The following is a 22,168-nucleotide window of genomic DNA, read 5'->3' as shown; positions in this document are numbered from 1 at the left end:
GGCAGGGGTACCTTTACCTTTTATCTTATATTTTGGAAATGTACATCCAGGGTTTTTTTCCCTTTAGATTTTTTTGGGGGGCCCCCAAGAGAGAGGGGCCCTAAGCTATATCTTGTTTAGCTTATACGTAAATCCGGCACTGGGGATGATGGGAGTTGTATTCCAGGGACAACAGAGGCTCTCCACCTCTGCTGCGTGGCGTGGAGCAAACCATCAAGCTCATATTAACTCAACCTTCGCCAACCCGGTGCCAACAATCCAGTGCCAACTACTGCCATCAGTTGGCTGGGGCAGAAGCGATCAACTCTCCCCTCTTGCGGTTTCCAGAAACATTGCTACTTCTGACTATGCAGGCATCCTGGCTAGGAGCCACCGAGAGCCCTCTCTGTGATGGCCTGGGACTCGGGGTCGGACTCAGAGACAGAGGAGACTCAGTCTGCACTGGATCCTTTGCCTCAGGTGGCAGCTGAACCAAATCTGGGGCCTGGTCCTGAAGAGTCCCAGTCTGCACAGGTCCCCCGGCAACAAACACCAGCTGGGCTGAGTTACCTCCAGCTGGGCCGTCACTTACAGCTGCTCCACTACCAGTTGGGTCAGGGGAGGCTGAGGCGGCCTCTGGGTCTAGGAACCCACCAACGTCTCCTGAGCTGCAGAGACTGAGGTCTGAGAGAAGGAGAGACCTGAGTACTCGCAGGTGGAGTGCTCGCCTTTGGGCAAGACAGGGAGGTGAGTCACCGGGAGATCAGGACCGGCCGTTACCCTGACAGAGATAAAAGGCTGCTGGACCCTGCCCCAGGTTGTGGGAGCAACGTTGCTGTTTGCCAGAACCTGCCTGTGATCCTGTGCCTGACCTTGTCTGGTTTCCTGCCTTGACCCTGTCGGACTGACTCCTCGTGGAACCCTTGGATTCGGGGCCAAACCTGGACTGCGTTACTCGAGTTACCCCTGGGCCCAGCACACTCTCCTCCTATGGGAATTGGTCCAATCCTCTTTCAAAACTATCCAAGTGGTGGGCAAACCTGCCTCCTGATGGAGGGAGTTCTGCAGGTTAACTCTGTGCCATGTGAAGAAGGACTTTCTGTCCTCTGTCCCACGTCTGCCAACGTTCAGCTTCGTCAGATGTCCTGGATTTCTAAAGGTTATCGGAGAAGCTATAAGAACTTCTTAAGCTTGGGCACGCTTAGTTTGGTCGCCTAACCTGCAAGGACGAAGGGATCCAATTTCCTGTGTTCTTGCTGTGCCCATTTCCTCCCTCGCTCCGGGGGCACTGCTCAACCATGCAAGCCCTGAAATAAAAAAAACTACCTGAGTTTGGCTGGGGGCTGAGCCACAGCGGTTGTGCCTGACGTCTGCAATCTGGGGAGCATTTGCTCATTCACCTGTGTGGCTTCACTTCCCCTAAGAAGGACAGCATTTTGCAGCGGAGAGACGTGCAACAGGCAAGTGAAACCCCTTCGCACCCTTTTTGCACCCTCATGGGAAGCACTTTGAAAGAACAGGTCTCCCCATGGGGAAAAGGGAAACAAAGGTTGCTGGAAGGACAAGTCGGTTTGGATAGACGTTCTGCAAAAGGCGCTCATCTCAGCTTTTGTTCCTCTTGTTCCTTCCTTCCTCTCTCCACCACCGAAGGTCCTGATCCTGATGTCTCCGATCTCCTGCTTCCACTGTGTCCTCCTGGGTCTCCTGGCCACCGGCTTCTTCCCGCAAGGTGAGTCCCCCTTTCAAAAGCCCTCAGAATCCAGCCCATGCTACACAAAGCAAACAAATCACAAATTTGAAGAGCTCAGAGGAAACCCCCAGCAGTCATCTAACCCAAGCCCCCTGAAATACAGGAACCACAGCTAAATAATCCCTGAGAGAAGGCTATCCAGACATGGGAACCATCAGTCTCCCCAGAATTCGAGTTCCATTTACTGGTCCAGGACTAGCACGGCTTCTCCTGAGATCCCTGGGGTTGGGCTAGATGACCTTGGGGGGGTCTCTTCCAAGGCCACGATTCTGTCATTCCTAACTCATGTGTAATAGAGACATGGAGCTGGGTATTGCCAGCATACTGTAAGCTGTCCCATTCCTCTGGGGGGTGTCCCTTCTGTGGGCACCATTTGGGTTGGGAAACTCTCTCTCTCTCTCATATATATATATATATATATATATATATATATATATATATACATATGTTTATTTAAACATACCATTTTCAACAGTAATTAAACATATTTTTACATCTTACTCAATATTTTTGACTTCCATCAGTCCTGTCTGAAAACTTTCCAATCTTATCTCTTAGTATACATTTCTTATTTTCCCTGTTGCGTTTAAAACTCATAACCAATATCTCTGTTCTTTATCTGCTTTGCAGCACTTCATATATTCCTCCTTACAAAACTTCTTGTGGTCCTACTACCGTAATTTGTTGGCTACAATTGCTTTTCAAATAGTTCATCTGCTTCTTCCAATCTTCTGTAAATCTCTGGTCCCGCAGGTTTTGAATCCTTCCTGTCCTTTTGTCCAATTCTGCATAGTCCATTGTTTTCGTCTGCCATTCTTCAGTTCGGGGAAACTATTTCCACCCCTCTCGTTCCAGTATTGTGTCCCTGACTATGTTTCTGTGCCCCGCATACAGGCACTGAGGCAGTTGAGTGTCCCACCGACTGGCTGCTGCACGGAGCCTACTGCTATGGAGTCTTCAGCACTAAATTATCCTGGAAAGAGGCTGATGTAAGAGGGATGTTATTGTTGCTTGGAAGGCACTGAAACTCATCTCGAGAGATGCTTGCGAGCAGAAAAGGGTCAGGCAGGAGGAGCTGCGTCAAGCAAAGGTCTTTGTTAGAAACACAGCGGCCTTATGATGGCCACATGGTGTGTGGTTTGCTCCAAGGCAGCGTCCACAGCCCTCCCTGCCCTATTTCATCCTCGCAACCAGTGCCGTCTTTCCCATACAGCTTAGTGGTTCGTTGCACCAGGGCGATGGCCTCTCAAGAGCGCCCCAGCGAGTAGGGGAGCTGCGTGGCTTTGCCGGTGGCCTCCCCTTTCCCTGAACGCCCACCAGCAGCTCCCCATCAAACATATGGCTGGCAGGCATGCAGCTTCCTTCCCAAGCTTCCGTGGGAGGAGAGCGATTTTGGCAGAGGCATGGGAAAAGGTCGACAACTCTGGGAAATGGAGGAGGGGCACCGGAGGGATCTTTGCACCACGGTCGTTCAGCCCAGACACTGAGGTCCAGCTCCGAGGTCCTTCTGGCGGTTCCCTCACTGTGAGATTACAGGGAACCAGGCAGAGGGCCTTCTCGGTGGTGGTGCCCACCCTGTGGAATGCCCTCCTATCAGATGTCAAGAAAATAAACAACTACAGTGGTACCTCGGGTTACAGATGGTTCAGGTTACAGACTCTGCTAACCCAGAAATATTACGTCAGGTTAAGAACTTTGCTTCAGGGTGAGAACAGAAATCGTGTGGCGTCAGCAGGAGGCCCCATTAGCTAAAGTGGTACCTCAAGTTAAGAACGGTTTCAGGTTAAGTTAGGGCAGGGCAGGGTTGAGACTAGCAGATGACCAGGTGAAATCCACTTGGCGGCTTCCCATTAAACACCGAAGCTCCGTCCCTTCCTCCTAGAACATGGGTTGGTAAACTAAGGGCCATGCGCCAGATCAGGAACATTAGCTTTCTGAATCTGGCCTGTGGACGGTCCGGGAATTGCCACGTGGATCGCCAGCGCATCTTTCCCTCTCCTTCCCTCCCTCCCTCTCCCATGATAGCGGCGGCGCCTCCTCCCCCCCCCCCGGCTTCTCCCCGCCCTGCCTAGAGGAGGAAGGGGGCTGGGCTTTGTTGGTGCCAGCAGCAGCAGCAGCCCTCAGGCAGCCGCCATTTTAAGCAGCCCCTCTCCGGAGCCCTTTTGTGCGCTGCTCAGCGTCCCTCTGCCACCACCGCCAGCCCCTGCCGCTTGCAAGACACAGGTAAGCAGCCACTGGGGCTCATGGTGCTCTCGCATCATTCCCCCCCCCCAAAAAAATATATATAGTCCAGGCCCCCACAGGGTCTGAGCGACAGTGGAGTGGCCCTCTGCTGGAAAAGTTTGCTGACCCCTGTCCTAAAAGGTAAAGGGACCCCTGACCATTAGGTCCGGTTGTGGCTGACTGGTGTTACGGTGCTCATCTCGCTTTATTGGCCGAGGGAGCCGGCGTACAGCTTCCGGGTCATGTGGCCAGCATGACTGAGCCGCTTCTGGCAAACTAGAGCAGCGCACAGAAGCGCCGTTTACCTTCCTGTCAAAGTGGTACCTATTTATCTACTTGCACTTTGATGTGCTTTCAAACTGCTAGGTTGGCAGGAACAGGGACCGAGCAACGGGAGCTCACCCTGTCTCGGGGATTCGAACCGCCGACCTTCTGATCGGCAAGTCCTAGGCTCTGTGGTTTAACCCACAGCGCCACCCATGTCCCCTTTTCCTTAGGACATCCTTATTTTTGTCGGAGAAATGTTGGAGGGTATGGAGTTATGTGACCCCCCCCCCCCCCGAGCCAAAGAGATAAGTAGGTTGGGTATATTTAGCCTGGAAAAGCTCTTGAACTTTTGTTTTGGCAAAGTTTTTTTTAAGGAAAATCACCCAAAAAAATCTACACGGGTTGCCCTGGTTCCCCCCGACATTTTAAATGATTTTCGGAAATTCTGCCCTGGCGCTATTTCCGGCAGACGGCTCCTGAATATGTGTGGGAAATCTGAGACATATGGCAGACCTACTTAAAAAAAAGAGCGGTGTGTGCCATTTGTGGCTTCTTCAAGCGTGTAACAGTGAGCTACAAATCCAATAGTAATGAGCCCTGCTTTTTCTCGGACCAATTCAGGAGGACTGCATGGATTACAGCAAGCGAGGACACCTGGCTTCCATCCTCTCCTCGTCTCAAGGTGCGATTATCAGCAGCCACCTCCAGACCATGGAGGTCGAAGAGGATTTTCCGACCGGTGTCTGGATTGGATTGCACGACCCCAGCAAGGTGAACGTCCAATCCCAGACCTGCAGACCCCTCTCTGCCAAAGCCCCACAGGGTAGAAGGCGTGGGTCGGAGAAGGCAGGAGCAGGGAGGTGCGAGAAAGCCAAAGAGGGGCACCAGGGATAATCATCATCATCAACATCATCATTTCTTATTTATTTCCCCAGGTTTCCCCAGCCCCTCTGGGCGGCTTCCAACAAAGTATTAAAATACAGTGGTCTGTTAAACATTAAAAACTTCCCTAAACAGGGCTGCCTTCAGATGTCTTCTAAATAGTTGTTTATTTCCTTGTGTGACATCTGACAGGAGCGAGTTCCACGGGGCGGGTGCCACTACCGAGAAGGCCCTCTGCCTCTTTTCCAGGCTAAACATACCCAGCTCCTTCAACTGTTCTTCATCAGGCTTAGTTTCCAGACCCTTGATCATCTTGGTCACCCTCCTCCTCACATCTTCCAGCTTGTCAGCATCCTTCTTAAATTGTGGTGCCCAGAACTGGACACAGTATTCCAGTATTAGTCTGACCAAGGCAGAATAGAGCGGGACTATGACTTCCCTTGATCTGGACACCAGACTTCTGTGGTTGCAGCCTAGAATAGCATTAGCTTTTTTTGCTGCTGCATCACGCTGTGGGCTCATGATAAGCTTGTGGTCCACCAAGACCCCCAAATCCCTGCTGTGAGGATTAAAGGGGGATGAGAATTATATAAGCATCCTTCAGTTCCTTGGAGGAATGGTGGCATACATATTAAATAATAACAATAATAATAATAACAACAATAATAATATCCGTCATCATCTTTGCAGAAGGGATATTGGAAATGGGCAGATCGTTCGATAATCAACTATCTACCTTGGAGTAAAGCGGAGGTTTTGCCTGAACCTGGTACCCCGACAAAAGGAGGCTGTGTCTACCTGTCTCCCAAAACAGGTGAGGAGGTGCTCAGGCAACCGGGAGTCAAGGATCTCACCCCAGGTCCCACAAGCCCCCTTCACTCCTTTCTCAATCAAAAGTCAAGTGTACCAACTCTGGCCAGTCTCATCATTTTCTGCTGGCAAAGGGGGGAACTCAGCTATGGCCCCCGTGGCTCTGTGTGTGAATCAGGCCAAAGTGGGACCATCTAGTCCAGTGTCCAGATTCTCCCAAATTCACCTACATCCCCACATTTCTACAGCAATTTGCAATGACCTTTTTTTAAAAAAAAAAAAATCCTCATTAAAATCTGCCAGTGTTTCACTGCACACTTCCCCCAATAAACACATCATGGGGTGCAAGTTTTGACTAAGGCACACATCCCCCCCCCCTGCAAGCAACCTCCCCTAATATAATGGACCTATACTTTTCACCAACGCGTTGGCTTTTATGCGTACTTGTGCATTTTTGTAAAATTTTCAGATTGCCAGCTTCAGATTGAATGTGATTTCCGAAGGATAGCTATGTTTTGGAAACACCATTTACCTTCCCACCAAAGTGGTACCTATTTATCTACTTGCACTTTTTGGTGTGCTTTTGAACTGCTAGGTTGGCAGGAGCAGGGACCGAGCAATGGGAGCTCACCCCGTCGCGGGGATTCGAACCGCTGACCTTCCGATCAGCAAGCCCTAGGCTCTGTGGTTTAAGTTTACATATTAGTAATAACATTCAACTTAGACAGTACAAACAACACATCCAATACACACTACACATATTACAACATAAACACGCCACACACACCATTGGCACTAACTTCCGATTGCTTTCATTGTGCTATTTTACGTTTTGTTAACCTATACACATTTCATTATTTTAGTTTCCATTTCTTCCAACTGATTTTATTATATACTTTCTTTATATTTTATGGTTCATTCTATGTCTGCCGGGAGGTTAGCATTATCACAGTAATTTCTAATATATTCTTTTTAAAATTATCCAATCTTTATTAACTTTTTGTATTGAGTTTCTTCTTATTCTCCCTGTCATCTTTGCGAGTTGTAAACATCCAATCATTTTCACTCGCCAGTCCGTTTCGGCAGGCATGTTGTCACTTTTCCGGTTCTTAGCTATTAGAATCCTAGCCGCTGTGGTTACGTACATGAAAAGGGGTATCAGATTTTACTTTATTTCAGTGGGCATTATCCCTAACAGGAAGTTTTTTGGGGGGAATGAAAATTTAAGAATCTTCTTAAGTTCATTATATATGGCATCCCAAAATCCTCTTATTCTTTTACACTCCCACCACATGTGCATAAATGTACCTTTGCTCATATCTTCCAGATTTTGCAAAATTTCACATTGCACCATGCTCAGAAAAGATGAGGTACATGTGCAAGATGACGTTCAGGTGAAAGCAGCTGTCTGACTGTGTCTGCAAAGGACCCCTGGCAGCAGAAAAGCAGCATGTGGAGAGTCCTTCGACAAGAAAACCGGCAAAGAATGGCCCCTTCCCAACTCCAGCACACCAGGCCCCTCTCCTTATCATCATGGGGGTTGTGGTGAGGCAAACTGGCTCCTGCTGAACCCAATAAACCATGTTTTGGTCATTCAACCGCTGACTCCTTTCTGTCCTGCAGACAAACTGGGGATGGGGAGACACAGGAGAAGGGGGTTGCAGTGGGGATGGACCGCTCCGGGGTGTCTTCGCTGAGGGGAGTGGCATTCAGCGTGCCACCTTGTTAGAAGAAGAAGAAGAAGAAGAGTTTGGATTTGATATCCCGCCTTTCACTCCCCTTCAGGAGTCTCAAAGCGGCTATCATTCTCCTTTCCCTTCCTCCCCCACAACAAACACTCTGTGAGGTGAGTGGGGCTGAGAGACTTCACAGAAGTGTGACTGGCCCAAGGTCACCCAGCAGCTGCATGTGGAGGAGCGGAGACGCGAACCCGGTTTCCCAGATTACGTGACTACCGCTCTTAACCACTACACCACACTGGCTCCACGCTGTTACAGTTTGTGGGTCGTAAATCCTTTGACCCACGGAGTCTGCTGCAACGGCACTGCAATAAATTTGATTTATTGCCACTCCAACAAATTTCAATGGCGCCCACACGCTGCCACTCACACACTGCCACTCTTCTCAGTTGTCGGAGCACACGCAGAGTGCACACACAGCGTAGAATGGCTTTGTCTGTGTCAACGTGGCGTCTTTAATAACTCAGCTCGACACCACTGCTTCTAATCTATCACTCTTTATTTAGAAGCTTGTTATTGTTGTTTAGTCATTTAGTCGTGTCCGACTCTTCGTGACCCCCTGAACCAGAGCACGCCAGGCACTCCTGTCTTCCACTGCCTCCCGCAGTTTGGTCAAACTCATGCTGTTCTCTTCGAGAACACTGTCCCACCATCTCGTCCTCTGTCGTCCCCTTCTCCTTGTGCCCTCCATCTTTCCCAACATCAGGGTCTTTTCCAGGGAGTCTTCTCTTCTCATGAGGTGGCCAAAGTATTGGAGCCTCAGCTTCAGGATCTGTCCTTCCAGTGAGCACTCAGGGCTGATTTCCTTCAGAATGGAGAGGTTTGAGCTTCTTGCAGTCCATGGGACTCTCAAGAGTCTCCTCCAGCACCAGAATTCAAAAGCATCCATTCTTCGGCAATCAGCCTTCTTTATGGTCCAGCTCTCACTTCCATACATCATACTTCCATACATTTAGAAGCTTACAAAAACAGAAAAGAAAGACCTACAGACTCTAGCTGCATATTCGCAGCTTTCTGTCTCTAACAAAACGAAATAACCTTGCTCACATTCTCAGACAGACTGCTCCCAGAGAGAGCTCAGCCCCCACAGAGCACAGATCAAAGGAAAATGCCCAGGTCATGTGGGCAGTGCACCCAGTGAATCAGAACGCTTCCTGGAGTGTTAACTCTTAACTGTCCAGAACCACAACACACCTGCCCATGACTCCCAAGCCCACCGGCCGATGTGCTGTGCAATCTCCAGTCCTTGGAGCAGCTTCAGCAACCCCAGTTTCAGAAGCTAGAGCACGCTCTATTCAGCAGAGTAAACGCTACGCAACAGAAGTGGCAGGGAGACGCTGTGATGAGCATATTTACAAGCAGTTTATTCGGCATACATCAGGACAAAAGGAAAAACATGTCTTCTCCCCTTCATGTCCAAGCAAGCAGCTTAAGCAATAGCTACAGACAAAATGGAAGTTCCCAGCAAGCTGTGCTGGAGTGTAAACAGGCATGTGACACACAACAATCATGCCTGTACTTAAGGTGGAATGGAATATCCCAACAATTCGGTGCCCATGACTCCCAAGCCTGCCCCAGGGGAAGGGGGGGGAGCTGCACTGTTTTGCCGGCGGCATTCCCCCCTCCCCCCTTCATTTTGACAGCTGGGGGAGGCTTGGGAGTCGCAGGCGGGTGGTGCGCTGAACGTCCGCCATCAGCGGCTCGCTCCGCCCCCAGCTGCAGAACACGCGCACAGCTCCCTGCACCCGAGCAGTTATCCCGGGCCTGCGAGGGCACCCTCCGTGCCATGCGCCCCTGAGGAGCGTGCCCGCCCTGGGCAGTGTGGGCATGTGCTCTTCTGCTGGGAAGACATCCTCAAATTGCTTAGAAATCTCCTCCATGGGCATTTCCTATAAATAATAATAATAATAAATTATTGATTTTAATATCACCAGTCAACAGCATAACAAAGCAAATAACATACATAAATGAAAACATTTCTAGACATAAAAAAATTCCTTCCACCTATATTGACTTCCACTCTCCGCATCACGGGTTCCAAGTTTTCTTTATCAATTGCATATTATTTGATATCTACCTTACATTGATCCACAATATCCATAATTGCAGAAGCCATTCCAAGTCTGCCAAAGATTTCATACGATTACAATGTACGATTACAATGTTCTTTTAAATATAATCTGCATTTATCCCATTCTCTTTTGAACCTTTGATCAGATAGGTTTCTGATTCTCCATGTCATTTTTGCCAATTCTACATAATCCAATAATGTCTCCTGCCATTCCAGTTTCGTGGGTATATTCTCTCTCTTCCACCCTTTGGCTATTAGTGTTCTCGCAGCAGTTGGTTGCATGCATGAAAACCTTTTTCAGATCTCTCAGTATACCCATTACAGTGGTACCTCGGGTTACATACGCTTCAGGTTACAGACGCTTCAGGTTACACACTCCGCTAACCCAGAAATAGTACCTCGGGTTAAGAACTTTGCTTCAGGATGAGAACAGAAATCGTGCTCCGGCGGCGCAGCAGCAGGAGGAGGCCCCATTAGCTAAAGTGGTGCTTCAGGTTAAGAACAGTTTCAGGTTAAGAACAGACCTCTAGAACAAATTAAGTCCTTAACCCGAGGTACCACTGTATACCTAAGAGAAAGGCTTCAGGTCTTTTGACAAAAGCTAAATTTAAACTTTTTTTTTTTATTCATCGTAAATTATTTCCCAAAATCCCTGTATCTTTTTGCAATTCCACCACATATGACACCTGGCACACTCAGCCTCTTTGCATTTCTAGCAGATGTTGGAGCTGGTTCTATACATTTTCGACCTCCACAGGCATTCGCTTTCCCTTGAGCAACCCTTTATCTGCTCTGCACAGAAGCTCTCCTCGCGGACTCATAGAATCATGGAGCTGTAGAGTTGAAAGGGACCCCCAGCGCTCATCCAGTCCAACCCCCTGCAATGCAGGGATCACAGCTAAAGAACCCCTGAGAGGTGGCCATCTGTTTCAAAACCACCAATGAAGTTTAATTGTTACTTTTATCTACTTTTTTCTTTCCTTTTTCCCTCTTGGTTTATCCTTCTTATTTCTTTGTAACCTTAAAATTCTCAATAAATATCATTTAAAAAAAAAAAGAAATAACTTGCTGTCTTGAAAACATAAAGCCATTGATGGATTCCAGCTGCCAAGTCCCATTTCTTTGTCCTTCCTGGTACCTAGATCACTGCTCAACCATGAGAGCATGAAAATGCACATTATCCGAGTTTGATGTAGCGTTGAAACACAGAGGTCACTTCCAGCATTTGCACCAGAGCAAAGAAACAGCACCCACCTTCGCCTCGAACCCTTGCAAGAAAGATTGAGTTCTCTAAGGAAGGGAAGTTGCCATCATTTCTAACAGACACGGACAAATAAGTGAGTATTGTGGTTTCATTCTGCTCATGACTTAAGAGGCGCTCAGGCGCTGTCGGTGACACAGCAGTTGAAAAGGGGGCGATGGATGAACTCAGTTGGAGAAGGGAAAGCAAATGTTTCTGGATTTGACATTTGGGCACATATTGCAAGTTGTTTTCGAGGGACCTTCAGCAAAATCACCTCGCCCCCCATGCTGTTCCTGCCCTTCCCTGTTTTCTCTCTTTCTCCCAGATGGGTCCAGCCTCCAGCCTCCGTCTCTTCCTCCTGGGGCTCCTGATCACCAGCTCCATCTCGCAAGGTGAGTCCTCTTTGGGATCCAGCCCTGGCAACTGAACCTAAGCAGTCATAGAATCATAGGAGAGTTGGGAGGTCATTCCCAGGGGTCATCTAGTCCAACCCCCTGAAATGCAAGGGGGGAGAGAGTAGAAGCTTCAGGCTATAGGAGAAGACCAAGTCCCCAGCCTCAGGCTTCTAGCAAAGTTGTGCCTCAGCTCCAACCTTGATTGATTGATTGATTGATTGATTGCATTTACAATCATACCTTGGTTGTTGAACGCCTTGGCTCCCGAATGCCAAAGTGAGCGTTCGGTTTGCGAATGTTCTTTGGAACCCAAAAGTCTGACATGGCTTCCGATTGAGCACAGGTTTTCGAACGTTTTCAGAAGTCAAATGGACTTCCAGAATGGATTCCGTTCGAGAACCAATGTACGACTGTATGCCCCATTTTCTATCTAAGGAGGTAGGCTAGGCTGGGGGGGAGAGAGACAGAGAGTGACTCTACCAAAGGGCAGGGATTCGAACTGTGGTCTCCCAGATCCTAATCCGACCTTCTGACCATTACAAAGGGACAGCCCAGCTCCCAGCTCTATCAGGGAGGAGACATGTGCCACCCTGTCCCTTGTTGTATAATGGAATTTGGGGGCGCTCCATTATTATCATCATCATCATCATCATCATCATCATTATTTATACCCTCCCCTCCCCAGCCAGAGCTGGGCTCAGGGAGGCTAAGACCGGAAAATAACAATAAAAACATAATATATTTTTTAAATTTTTTATTTATAATTTTTTTTCAAATATAACAATAAAGGAAAAACATTCCATCCAAAATTTACATCCACTTCTAATCTTTCTACTTTCAGACTTCCCTCAGTCTATCTGGAAATTTTCCATATTATCACAATTATTCACATTTCTTCCATCTATATTGTTTTTTTTTAAACCATATTAATCTTAACAATTATTATAAAACAATATTTCTTTCCATTATTATCATAGAGCTTCTTGAAAACCTACAAACATTAATTGTTCTTCACATATATTTTTAATATACTCTGTAAATTTATTCCATTCCTCGGTAAATCTTTGGTCTTGCCGGTTCCGAATTCTCCCCATTAATTTATCTAATTCTGCGTACTCCATCAACTTCATTCTCCATTCTTCTTTCGTCGGGATTTCTTCCTGTTTCCATTTTTGTGCCACCAGAATTCTTGCTGCTGTTACTGCATATAAAAACAACTTCTCATCCTTCTTTTTTATATTATTTCTTAGTATTCCTAACAGAAAAGTTTCTGTTTTCTTAACAAAAGTATATTTCAACATTTTTTTCAAGTCATTGTAAATCATTTCCCATAAACCTTTCATTTTTTTTACATTCCCACCACATATGATAGAATGTTCCTTCTTTCTCCGCACATTTCCAACATTTATTACTAACTTTATACATCTTTCCAAGTTTGACTGGTGTTATATACCATCTATATAACATTTTCATAACATTTTCTTTTATTGTAGTACATGCAGTAAATTTCATTCCTTCTTTCCACAGTCTTATCCAATCATCAAATTGAATATTATAACTAAAATCTTTGGCCCAATGAATCATTGCAACTTTAACCTCTTCATCCTTAGTATGCCACTCAAGTAATAATTTATACATTTTAGATAAAAATTTAACATCATTATTCAATTTTTTTTTTTTGAAATCTAGATTTTTCTTCTTGAAAACCTCTTTCCAGCATCTCTTTTTTAAACATCGCATTCAATTGGAAGTAATGTAACCAATCATACACATATTCTTTAACTTCTTCGTATGGTTTCAATTTCCCTTTATTTCCTTCTTTTATAATTAAATTCTCATATGTAATCCAACTCCCCATCATATTGATCTTCTTAACACTCATTACCTCCAATGGTGACAGCCAAAATGGGGTTTTAAACTCTAAAATATTTTTGTACCTATTCCACACTTCAATCAACGGACCTCGGAAAATGTGATTTTCAAAACCTTTATGCACTCTTTTTTTCTCATACCATAAATATGCGTGCCAACCAAATCTATTATCATAACCTTCTAAGTCCAAAAGTTCTGAATTTTCTAGCTTTATCCATTCTTTCACCCAGCAAAGACATGCTGCCTCAAAGTATAACTTTTGCCCTGCCAGATATATCTTGATAATACTCTTTGCCATTCTTTAAATATCATTACAGCTTTAATTATTGGTATTGATTGAAATAAAAACAACATTTTTGGTAGCACGTTCATTTTTATCGTTGCAATTCTTCCCCAAAGTGGTAACTTCATTCTCCCCTACACTTCCAGGTCCTTCCGAATCTTATTCCATATCGGTACATAATTATTTTGAAAAAGATCAATACTCTTGGGAGTTAATATTATCCCAAGATATTTAACTTTCTTAACCACTTCCATCTCTGTTTGTTGCTGAATTCTTTCTAATATCTCTTGGTCCATATTTTTAACCATTATTTTCGTTTTGTTTTGAAACCGGCAACTTGTCCAAATTGCTCTATCTCTTCTAAGACTTCCTTAACACTTTTAATAGGGTGTTCTATTGTTATAACCAAATCATCAGCGAAGGCTTTTACCTTGTATTCCTTACAACCAACTGTCACACCTTTTATCTGTTCATTACTTCTTAAAGCTCTCAACAAGACTTCCAGGACCGATATGAATAACAATGGTGATAAAGGACACCCTTGTCTTGTACCCTTAGTTATAGCAATATTTTCTGTCATTACATTATTAACAATTAATTTTGCTCTTTGTTCAGAGTATATTGCCTTTACACCATTCACAAACGATTGACCCATATCCATAAATTCCAGATTCTTTAACATAAATTCCCAAGAAATATTATCAAATGCCTTTTCTGCGTCAACAAATATCAACATCGCTTGCTTATCAGATATTCTATTATATTTATTATGTTTCTTATATTGTCTTTCATCTGCCTCCCTGGAAGAAATCCTGTTTGGTCCTTATGAATCAACTCCTTTAATATCTTTTTCATCCTATTTGCCAAAATATTAGCAAACATTTTATAATCATTATTCAATAGCAAAATTGGCCTGTAGTTTTTAACTTGAGTTAAATCTTAATCCTGTTTGGGAATTAGTGTTATGTATGCTTCTTTCCACGTTTCTGGTATTTGTCCTTCTTTCAAAATGTTATTCATAACTTCTACCAACGGTACAAGTACGATGTCCTTCGTTTCTTTATAATATCTTGCACTAAATCCATCCGGTCCCGGAGTCTTCCCACTTTTTAGTTCTTTTATGGCCATTTTGATTTCTTCTATTCCAATTGGTTTATTCAATTTAGTTTTGTTTATCTCTGAATTTTTTTGCACCCCTTTCTTCCTTAAATAGTCCTCCATCATCTTTATCTTGGATTTCTCTTTCCTTTTATATACATCTCTATAAAAGTCCACAAATCCTTTCCTTATCCCTTTCGGATTCTCAATGTCTTGATCTTCTACTTCAATCTTTTTAATTATATTTTGTTCTTTCCTTTTTAAAATTTAATTTAATTTAATAAATAAAATTTTTAATAAAATTTTAAAAAATTAAAAAATTTAAAAAATATATTTTTTAAAAAAAAGTATTAAAAAAAATAAAAATTACAATAAAAACATAATAGGGGAGGGGAAGAGGGGGAACAATTTAAAATACGGGTTATGCAGCCTCATTTTAATAGTAGCCCATAGATCAAAACCATAAAGGGAGGGAAACATAAGGGTCAGACTGAGTCCTAACCAAAGGCCAGGCGGAACAGCTCTGTCTTGCAGGCCCTGCAGAAAGATCTCAAGTCCCGCAGGGCCCTAGTCTCTTGTGACGGAGCGTTCAACCAAGTCGGGGCCAGTACTGAAAAGGCCTTGGCTCTAGTTGAGACCAATCTAACCACCTTGTGACTTGGGACCTCCAAGCCATCATAGCGTCCTCTTTTCTACTCTTTGAAATGTGGCGACCCTAAATTCCCCGCCCCTCGAACAGGTGCACCAGAAAACTTGAGCTGCCCCGAAAACTGGTTGTACATTCAGAAAATCTGCTATGGAGTCTTCGACGCACCACGAGCCTCGTGGGAAGATGCAGAAGTAAGGAGCGTTCCTACGGTGACTTGAGGGGAACTGATTCTTGCCAAAATGAATGCAAATATTATTTTACTTGTGCTGCCGAAGCCGTTGCAAAGAAACCATAAAACAGAATAAGCCGCATTGCGCAATTAAAATAATTATAGTGGGGTAGGAGAGCTGAATGGGACGTGGGGCAATTTCATGGGTGCACCACTCCCAAGTTGTTAAGGGAATTATACACTAAATAGGAACAACTTGAACCTGGCCTGGGAGCAAACGGTCAACCAGTACTGAGTTCTAATCACGGTTGTTATATGATCACAGGATCTTCCTGCTTTTCACCTGCCCACCCCCAATGTGCAACGCTTGGAGGACTTTCAAGATATCCTTCAGATTTCCCTGCCCTCACCTTACCTTTTGAATGCAAAGGGAATGGGCATAGTTCAGGCATGTCCAGCAGGTAGATCGTGATGTACCGGTAGATCACTGGAAGTCTGTGGTATATCACTGGTAGATCACTGGCTCCCCTAAAAAGCTCAACAACTTTGACCTGAACCCCCCAAAATGGTCACTGCCAGTTTTTAACTCTGTGAGTAGATCACAGTCTCTTGGGAGTTGGCCACCCCTATAGTTCAATGGAGGTGGGCTCCATGTAGAGGCCTTGATTGATTGATTGATTGATTGATTGATTGATTGATTGATTTTCCCAGTAGCACGTCTTAACTTCAACCCAGAAGGCCACCCTTGGGAGTTGGCCACCCTTATAGTTCAATGGAGCTGGACTCCATGAAGGCCTTGACTGACTGACTAACTGACTGACTGACTGATTTTCCCAGTAGCACGTCTTAACTTCAACCCAACTCTTGGGAGTTGGCCACACCTATAGTTCAATGGATGTGGACTCCATGCAGGCCTTGATTGCTGGATGGATGGATGGATGGATGGATGGATGGATTTTCCCAGTAGCACGTCTTAACTTCAATCCATTTCTCTTGCGCCCACACAGAACAACTGCCAGAAATATGGCCCCTATGCCCATCTCTCCTCCATCCTCACCGAGACGGAGGCAGCTCTGATCAGCCGCTACATCCTGGACAAACATCCCGGTTCTGAAGGAATCTGGATCGGACTCCATGACCCATTCCAGGTGAGTGTCTGAACCTCCCCCTGGCACCCCAACTGGGCGCAGAAGGTGTGGGTCCGTGTATGTGGGAGCAGGGTGGTGATGAGGTCCAGCTCCGAGGGCCTTCTGGTGGTTCCCTCCCTGCGAGAAGTGAGGTTGCAGGGAACCAGGCAGAGGGCCTTCTCTGTGGTGGCGACCGCCCTGTGGAACGCCCTCCCATCAGATGTCAAGGAAATAAACCACTATCTGACTTTTAGAAGACATCTGAAGGCAGCTCTGTTTAGGGAAGTTTTTAATATTTGATCTTCTATCATGTTTTTAATGTTTATTATTATTATTATTATTATTATTATTATTCTGCTACCTCATGGCTTCGCCATGTTTTTTTGTCCTGCAACAGTCCTTGAAATGCAACTTTAAGGGTGAAGGGACCCCTGACCATTAGGTCCAGTCGTGGCCAACTCTGGGGGTTGCGGTGCTCATCTCGCTTTATTGGCCGAGGGAGCTGGCGTACAGCTTCCGGGTCACATGGCCAGCATGACTAAGCCACTTCTGGCGAATCAGAGCAGCGCATGGAAACACCATTTACCTTCCTGCCAGAGTGGTACCTATTTATCTACTTGCACTTTGACGTGCTTTCGAACTGCTAGGTTGGCAGGAGCAGGGACCGAGCAACGGGAGCTCACCCTGTCGCGGGGATTCGAACCGCCGACCTTCTGATCGGCAAGTCCTAGGCTCTGTGGTTTAACCCACAGCACCACCCGCATCCCTAAATGCAACTTTATTCAGCCCATTTTTTACTGTGCACGCAGAGCCCTCCTTGAACTTTAAGTAGAGTCGGTTTTCACTCTGCTTTAACCGTTTTGTGACCAGGCTGTCCTCTTGCATACATGGCGCTGTCCCGGCTAATAACGAGTTTTGCAGAAATTCCACGTCAGCTTCCGAAAACTGTATGACACCTTTCCAGGGCAACTGAAAGTTTCCAGTTTTTCCAGGGCATGTGCAGAGTGCTGGCCGAACCAAGCACTCCAGCCTTACCTTCTCTGAGAAATAAGCTGTCCGTATTTTGCTCTCTTTGCAGAGTGGAAAGTGGAGATGGGCAGATTCCTCCACAGTCTTTTTCTTACCTTGGATTGATTCTGCCCCACAACCTTCGTGGACCGCATTATGTGCCATGCTGACATATGACAAAGGTAAGAGGGCAATCGGGCTCAAGAGCCTTTGCAAATGAGGAATGCAAAAGGGTTTTGAATTGCAAAAGCTTTGGGGGAGAAAGGGGGAACCTGGATGGCTGAATTTTCCCAGTAGTGATGCATGGAAGTGAGAGCTGGACCATCAAGAAGGCTGATCGCAGAAGAATTGATGCTTTTGAATTCTGGTGCTGGAGGAGACTCTTGAGAGTCCCATGGACTGCAAGAAGATCAAACCTCTCCATTCTGAAGGAAATCAGCACTGAGGGCTCACTGGAAGGACAGATCCTGAAGCTGAGGCTCCAAGGCTTTGGCCACCTCATGAGAAGAGAAGACTCCCTGGAAAAGACCCTGATGTTGGGAAAGATGGAGGGCACAAGGAGAAGGGGACGACAGAGGACGAGATGGTGAGACAGTGTTCTTGAAGCTACCAGCATGAGTTTGACCAAACTGCGGGAGGCAGTGGAAGACAGGAGGGCCTGGCATGCTCTGGTCCAGGGGGTCACAAAGAGTTGGACACGACTAAACAACTTAACAACAAGAAGGATGGCTGGAAAGGAAACTTCACTAGTCTGGGACTCAGAAATAAAAGCCCAGTTGCTGATTTCTCTGCATTGGGAAGCGAGAGACCAAGGAGAGATGATGTCATTTTCCAAAAAAAATTCAATTTTTAAATTGTTTTTCAAAAAATAAATAAAACAAACAAACATACTGACAAACAAACATAAATCTCAACCGTATTTAAACCAAACTCTGTATCATTGTTAAGTGACTTCCTCGTATCCCCCTAGTTGAAGTTTAGTGTATAACATTTTAATGGTTTTCCACAGCCTAAATTCTTAAAAAAATTACTTAAACACTAAACATCTTTCTTTCTTTCCAATTCAGCATGAAACATATTAATTCATCACATTACATATCTAAATCCTAAGCCTATCTGGTATTTGCAAGCTTTTCCAATTAATTTAACTTAACATATTTAACTAAATAGTCTTTAAATTTCTCATTCTGCCTAATGGTAGGACCGGCCCCAACAGGGATGCAGGTGGCACTGTGGGTTAAACCACAGAGCCTAGGACTTACTGATCAGAAGATCGGCGGTTCGAATCCCCGCGACGGAGTGAGCTCCCGTTGCTCGGTCCCTGCTCCTGCCAACCTAGCAGTTCAAAAGCACGTCAAAGTGCAAGTAGATAAATAGGTACCGCTCTGGCGGGAAGGTAAATGGCGTTTCTGTGCGCTGCTCTCGTTTGCCAGAAGCGGCTTAGTCATGCTAGCCACATGACCCGGAAGTTGTACGCCGGCTCCCTCGGCCAGTAAAGTGAGATGAGCGCCGCAACCCCAGAGTCATCCGTGACTGGACCTAATGGTCAGGGGTCCCTTTACCTTCTGAAGCGATCTGAGACCCCCGCCTTACTTTATAACTCCTTACTTTATATACATCAAGAATCACAAAACAGAGAAACCAGTAGGAGAACACTTCAATCTCCCAGGACATTCTATACAAGATTTCAAAGTAGCTGTTTTACTACAAAGGAGTTTCAGAAATAGACTGGAAAGAGAAGCTGCTGAATTGCAACTCATTACCAAACTTAAAACCATGGAGAGACCTGGTTTGAACAAATACATTGGATTCTTATCTCATTATACATGACTAGCCATTTCTCACCTTCTCACCCCTTGCCTTTTCCTGTAAGACCTATTGCAGTCGTTAAGAGTCGTCAACAGGCTCATCTCAGCTATCTGCCAATCTCCCATTCTCACCACCCTTCTGAGTAATACCCCTCCCCACCTTCTCACTATATAGAAGGATCTGGCAACTTCTGTTTCAGTGTATCTGAAGAAGTGTGCATGCACACGAAAGCTCATACCAAGAACTAACTTAGTTGGTCTTTAAGGTGCTACTGGAAGGAATTTTTTTATTTTTATATAGTTGGTCCCTTCAACAGCCTAATTAGCTGTCTAGAAAGTGGGATGCTTTCCTTTTAATTTCTCCTTGGCAATCTGATTGTAGTTTTGTGTTGTGCACAGGAACAACTTGACTTAGTTGGATGCACTGCTTGAGCAAACCTTGGGAAACGATTAGGGCAAACCATCTTATTCTGCCTAATGGTAGGACCGGCCCCAATCACTGAGGACAGGGGAAATCAATCCCGTGCAGACAGACGCAACATGTTCCTTCCTCTGCCGTTGTCTTTCAGAGTTCACAAAATGGAAAGCTGCCCCCTGTTCGCTGAGGCTGAGGTATATGTGCAGCTTGCCCCTGGAATGATGGCAGCCGTTCGTCTGGGCGCTCAACGAATGAAGCCAAGAAACCAGCCGAGAGGGACCCCTGACCAGCCAGCCCCTGGCAAGCCAGCCCCCTTCCCCTCTGCTCCCCACAGCCTTGCAGTGGTAAAGATGTTGCGGTTGTGCTACCTAACCTCTTTACTCTGTAACCTTTGAGAATCCTTGCTAAGTAAAAAAATAAAATAAAAATATTTTAGCTGACTTTAGTCCCAGAGATTTCTTACCGAGTCCTAAATTCTTTGATTCCAAATGAGCATCACCCCGTTCCAACGTGGTCTTTGCCACCTGGGGCTTAGGGCCCTCGTATTTACGGGACCGTCTCTCCTGGTCTGCCCCGCAGAGGACCTTAAGGTCCATGAACAACCATAGTTTAGAGGTCCCTAAGGAAGTCAGACTATCCTCCACCAGGGTCAGGGCCTTCTCAGTGATGGCTCCGACCTGGTGGAATGCTCTGTGCCATGAGACCAGGGCCCTGCAGGATTTAACATCCTTCCGCAGGGCCTGTAAGACAGAGCTATTCCGCCTGGCTTTCAATCTGAACCTGGCCTGATCTTTTATTCCCCTTCCTTCCCCCCCCTCCCCTTTTATGAAGATTCCCCGCTCTGGGATCCCACAGCTAATTCTCCCCTGGTCTCCTCGCTGGCCCAAAGAGGACTAATTTAGCCAGCTAGCCCTGGTGATCATCCAATGTTTATTGGATTGATTTCCCCCTAAAATGAATTCAGAATTTATTGTTAGTCATGTTTTATACTGTATTTTATGGTGTTATTTGTTGCATCAATTAAGAGTTTTAAATTTGTTGTTAGCCACCCTGAGTCCAGTTTTCTGAACCAGAAAGGGCAGGGTATAAATAAGCATTTATTATTATTATTTGCTACAGTCTAGCTATCTTTTTCTTCTTTGGCGATCCCTCGTAGTCAAGTAAGATTGTTTCCACAAACACGGTTTTAACAGTGAGTCCGTAAGTGACTGTGGAGGCAAATTCTGGATCCACACGTCCTTCCACAGTGGGGACATTGGTTTCCGGACTGGAGTTGATCACGGTGAGGATTTGCCAAGCGTGCCTTCCTCTTAGCACGTTTCTCCCTTGTGTCCTGAGTTCAAGTGTCTTCAAAGCCCATGACATCTTTGGGAAAGTCTGTTCTCCAACTGGAGTGCTCGCAGGCCAGTGTTTCCCAGCTGCCGGAGTTCATACTACATTTTAAAAAAGATTTGCCTTGAGATATCTTTTGTTTAAAGAAGCTGTGTAAAGAGGATGCGGGTGGCGCTGTGGTATAAACCACTGAGCCTAGGACTTGCAGATCAGAAGGTCGGCAGTTCGAATCCCCACGACGGGGTGAGCTCCCGTTCCTCGGTCCCTGCTCCTGCCAACCTAGCAGTTCAAAAGCACCTCAAAGTTCAAGTAGATAAATAGGTACCGCTCCGGCGGGAAGGTAAACGGCGTTTCCGTGTGCTGCTCTGGTTCGCCAGAAGCGGCTTAGTCATGCTGGCCACATGACCCGGAAGCTGTACGCCGGCTCCCTCGGCCAATAAAGCAAGATCAGTGCCGCAACCCCAGAGTTGTCCGCAACTGGACCTAATGGTCAGGGGTCCCTTTACCTTCTCAAGGGATCTGAGACCCCCACGGCTAAGGGGAGGGGGGTCTGGCTGGCTGTGCAGCCCAAAATTTCCAAGCACACCGTCCAGGCTTGTGCCCGGGGAGGGGGTCACTTTGGTGCTACGAACGTAGCAAAAGCAGCGCAGGAGGGAGCAATGGAGAGTTGCCCATCTCTGCAGCCACAACTGGAGCTGTGATTCCCCAGTGGTTTGACTTCACCCCCAGAGGTGCACTCCATTGTCTCTCGACAATGGTTAAGAGTAAGGTCAAGAAGCAATTCAAGGCTGTAAGTTATGGGAGTGCAGAGCTGGAAGGGACCCAGGGTGGGGGTCATCCTAAGGCCCGGGGGTGGGCAACTTAAGGTCCGGAGGCTGGATGTGGCCCAATCGCCTTCTCAGTCCGGCCCACGGACAGTCCAGTTATCAGCGTGTTTTTACATGAGTAGAATGTGTCCTTTTATTTAAAATGCATCTCTGGGTTATTTTGGAGGCATAGGAATTCGTTCATTTCCCCCCCAAAAAATATAGTCCAGCCCAGTGGC

At 46.0% G+C, this 22,168-nt stretch overlaps 3 protein-coding genes across 3 annotated transcripts in view; 2 read left to right on the top strand and 1 right to left on the bottom strand.

Moving 5' to 3' along the window:
• Positions 1 to 618: 618 nt before the first annotated feature.
• The window catches only part of LOC309542338 (cadherin-related family member 5-like), a gene marked incomplete at its 5' end in the record, with an annotated part of 148,159 nt that continues 126,609 nt past the window's right edge, over positions 619 to 22,168 (bottom strand). The window contains one exon of the mRNA XM_082241069.1: positions 619 to 787. The remainder of the gene's footprint in view (positions 788 to 22,168) is intronic.
• Positions 1,607 to 7,509, top strand: LOC309541456 (C-type lectin BfL-2-like). The gene is made up of 5 exons (XM_082239335.1): positions 1,607 to 1,708; positions 2,624 to 2,718; positions 4,841 to 4,990; positions 5,792 to 5,915; positions 7,239 to 7,509. The coding sequence occupies exons 1-5, from the start codon at positions 1,642 to 1,644 to the stop codon at positions 7,307 to 7,309; spliced, it is 507 nt and encodes a 168-aa protein (XP_082095461.1). The 5' UTR covers positions 1,607 to 1,641; the 3' UTR covers positions 7,310 to 7,509.
• LOC309541191 (C-type lectin APL-like) lies at positions 10,871 to 20,182 on the top strand. Its single transcript, XM_082238673.1, has 6 exons — positions 10,871 to 11,058; positions 11,290 to 11,356; positions 15,352 to 15,452; positions 16,438 to 16,578; positions 17,636 to 17,747; positions 19,943 to 20,182. The coding sequence occupies exons 2-6, from the start codon at positions 11,290 to 11,292 to the stop codon at positions 20,011 to 20,013; spliced, it is 492 nt and encodes a 163-aa protein (XP_082094799.1). The 5' UTR covers positions 10,871 to 11,058; the 3' UTR covers positions 20,014 to 20,182.

The sequence above is a fragment of the Podarcis vaucheri genome (genome assembly GCF_965113315.1).
Source record: "Podarcis vaucheri genome assembly, chromosome: 10".
Taxonomy (NCBI): Eukaryota; Metazoa; Chordata; class Lepidosauria; order Squamata; family Lacertidae; genus Podarcis; species Podarcis vaucheri.
This window is presented reverse-complemented; position numbering and strand designations above follow the sequence as displayed.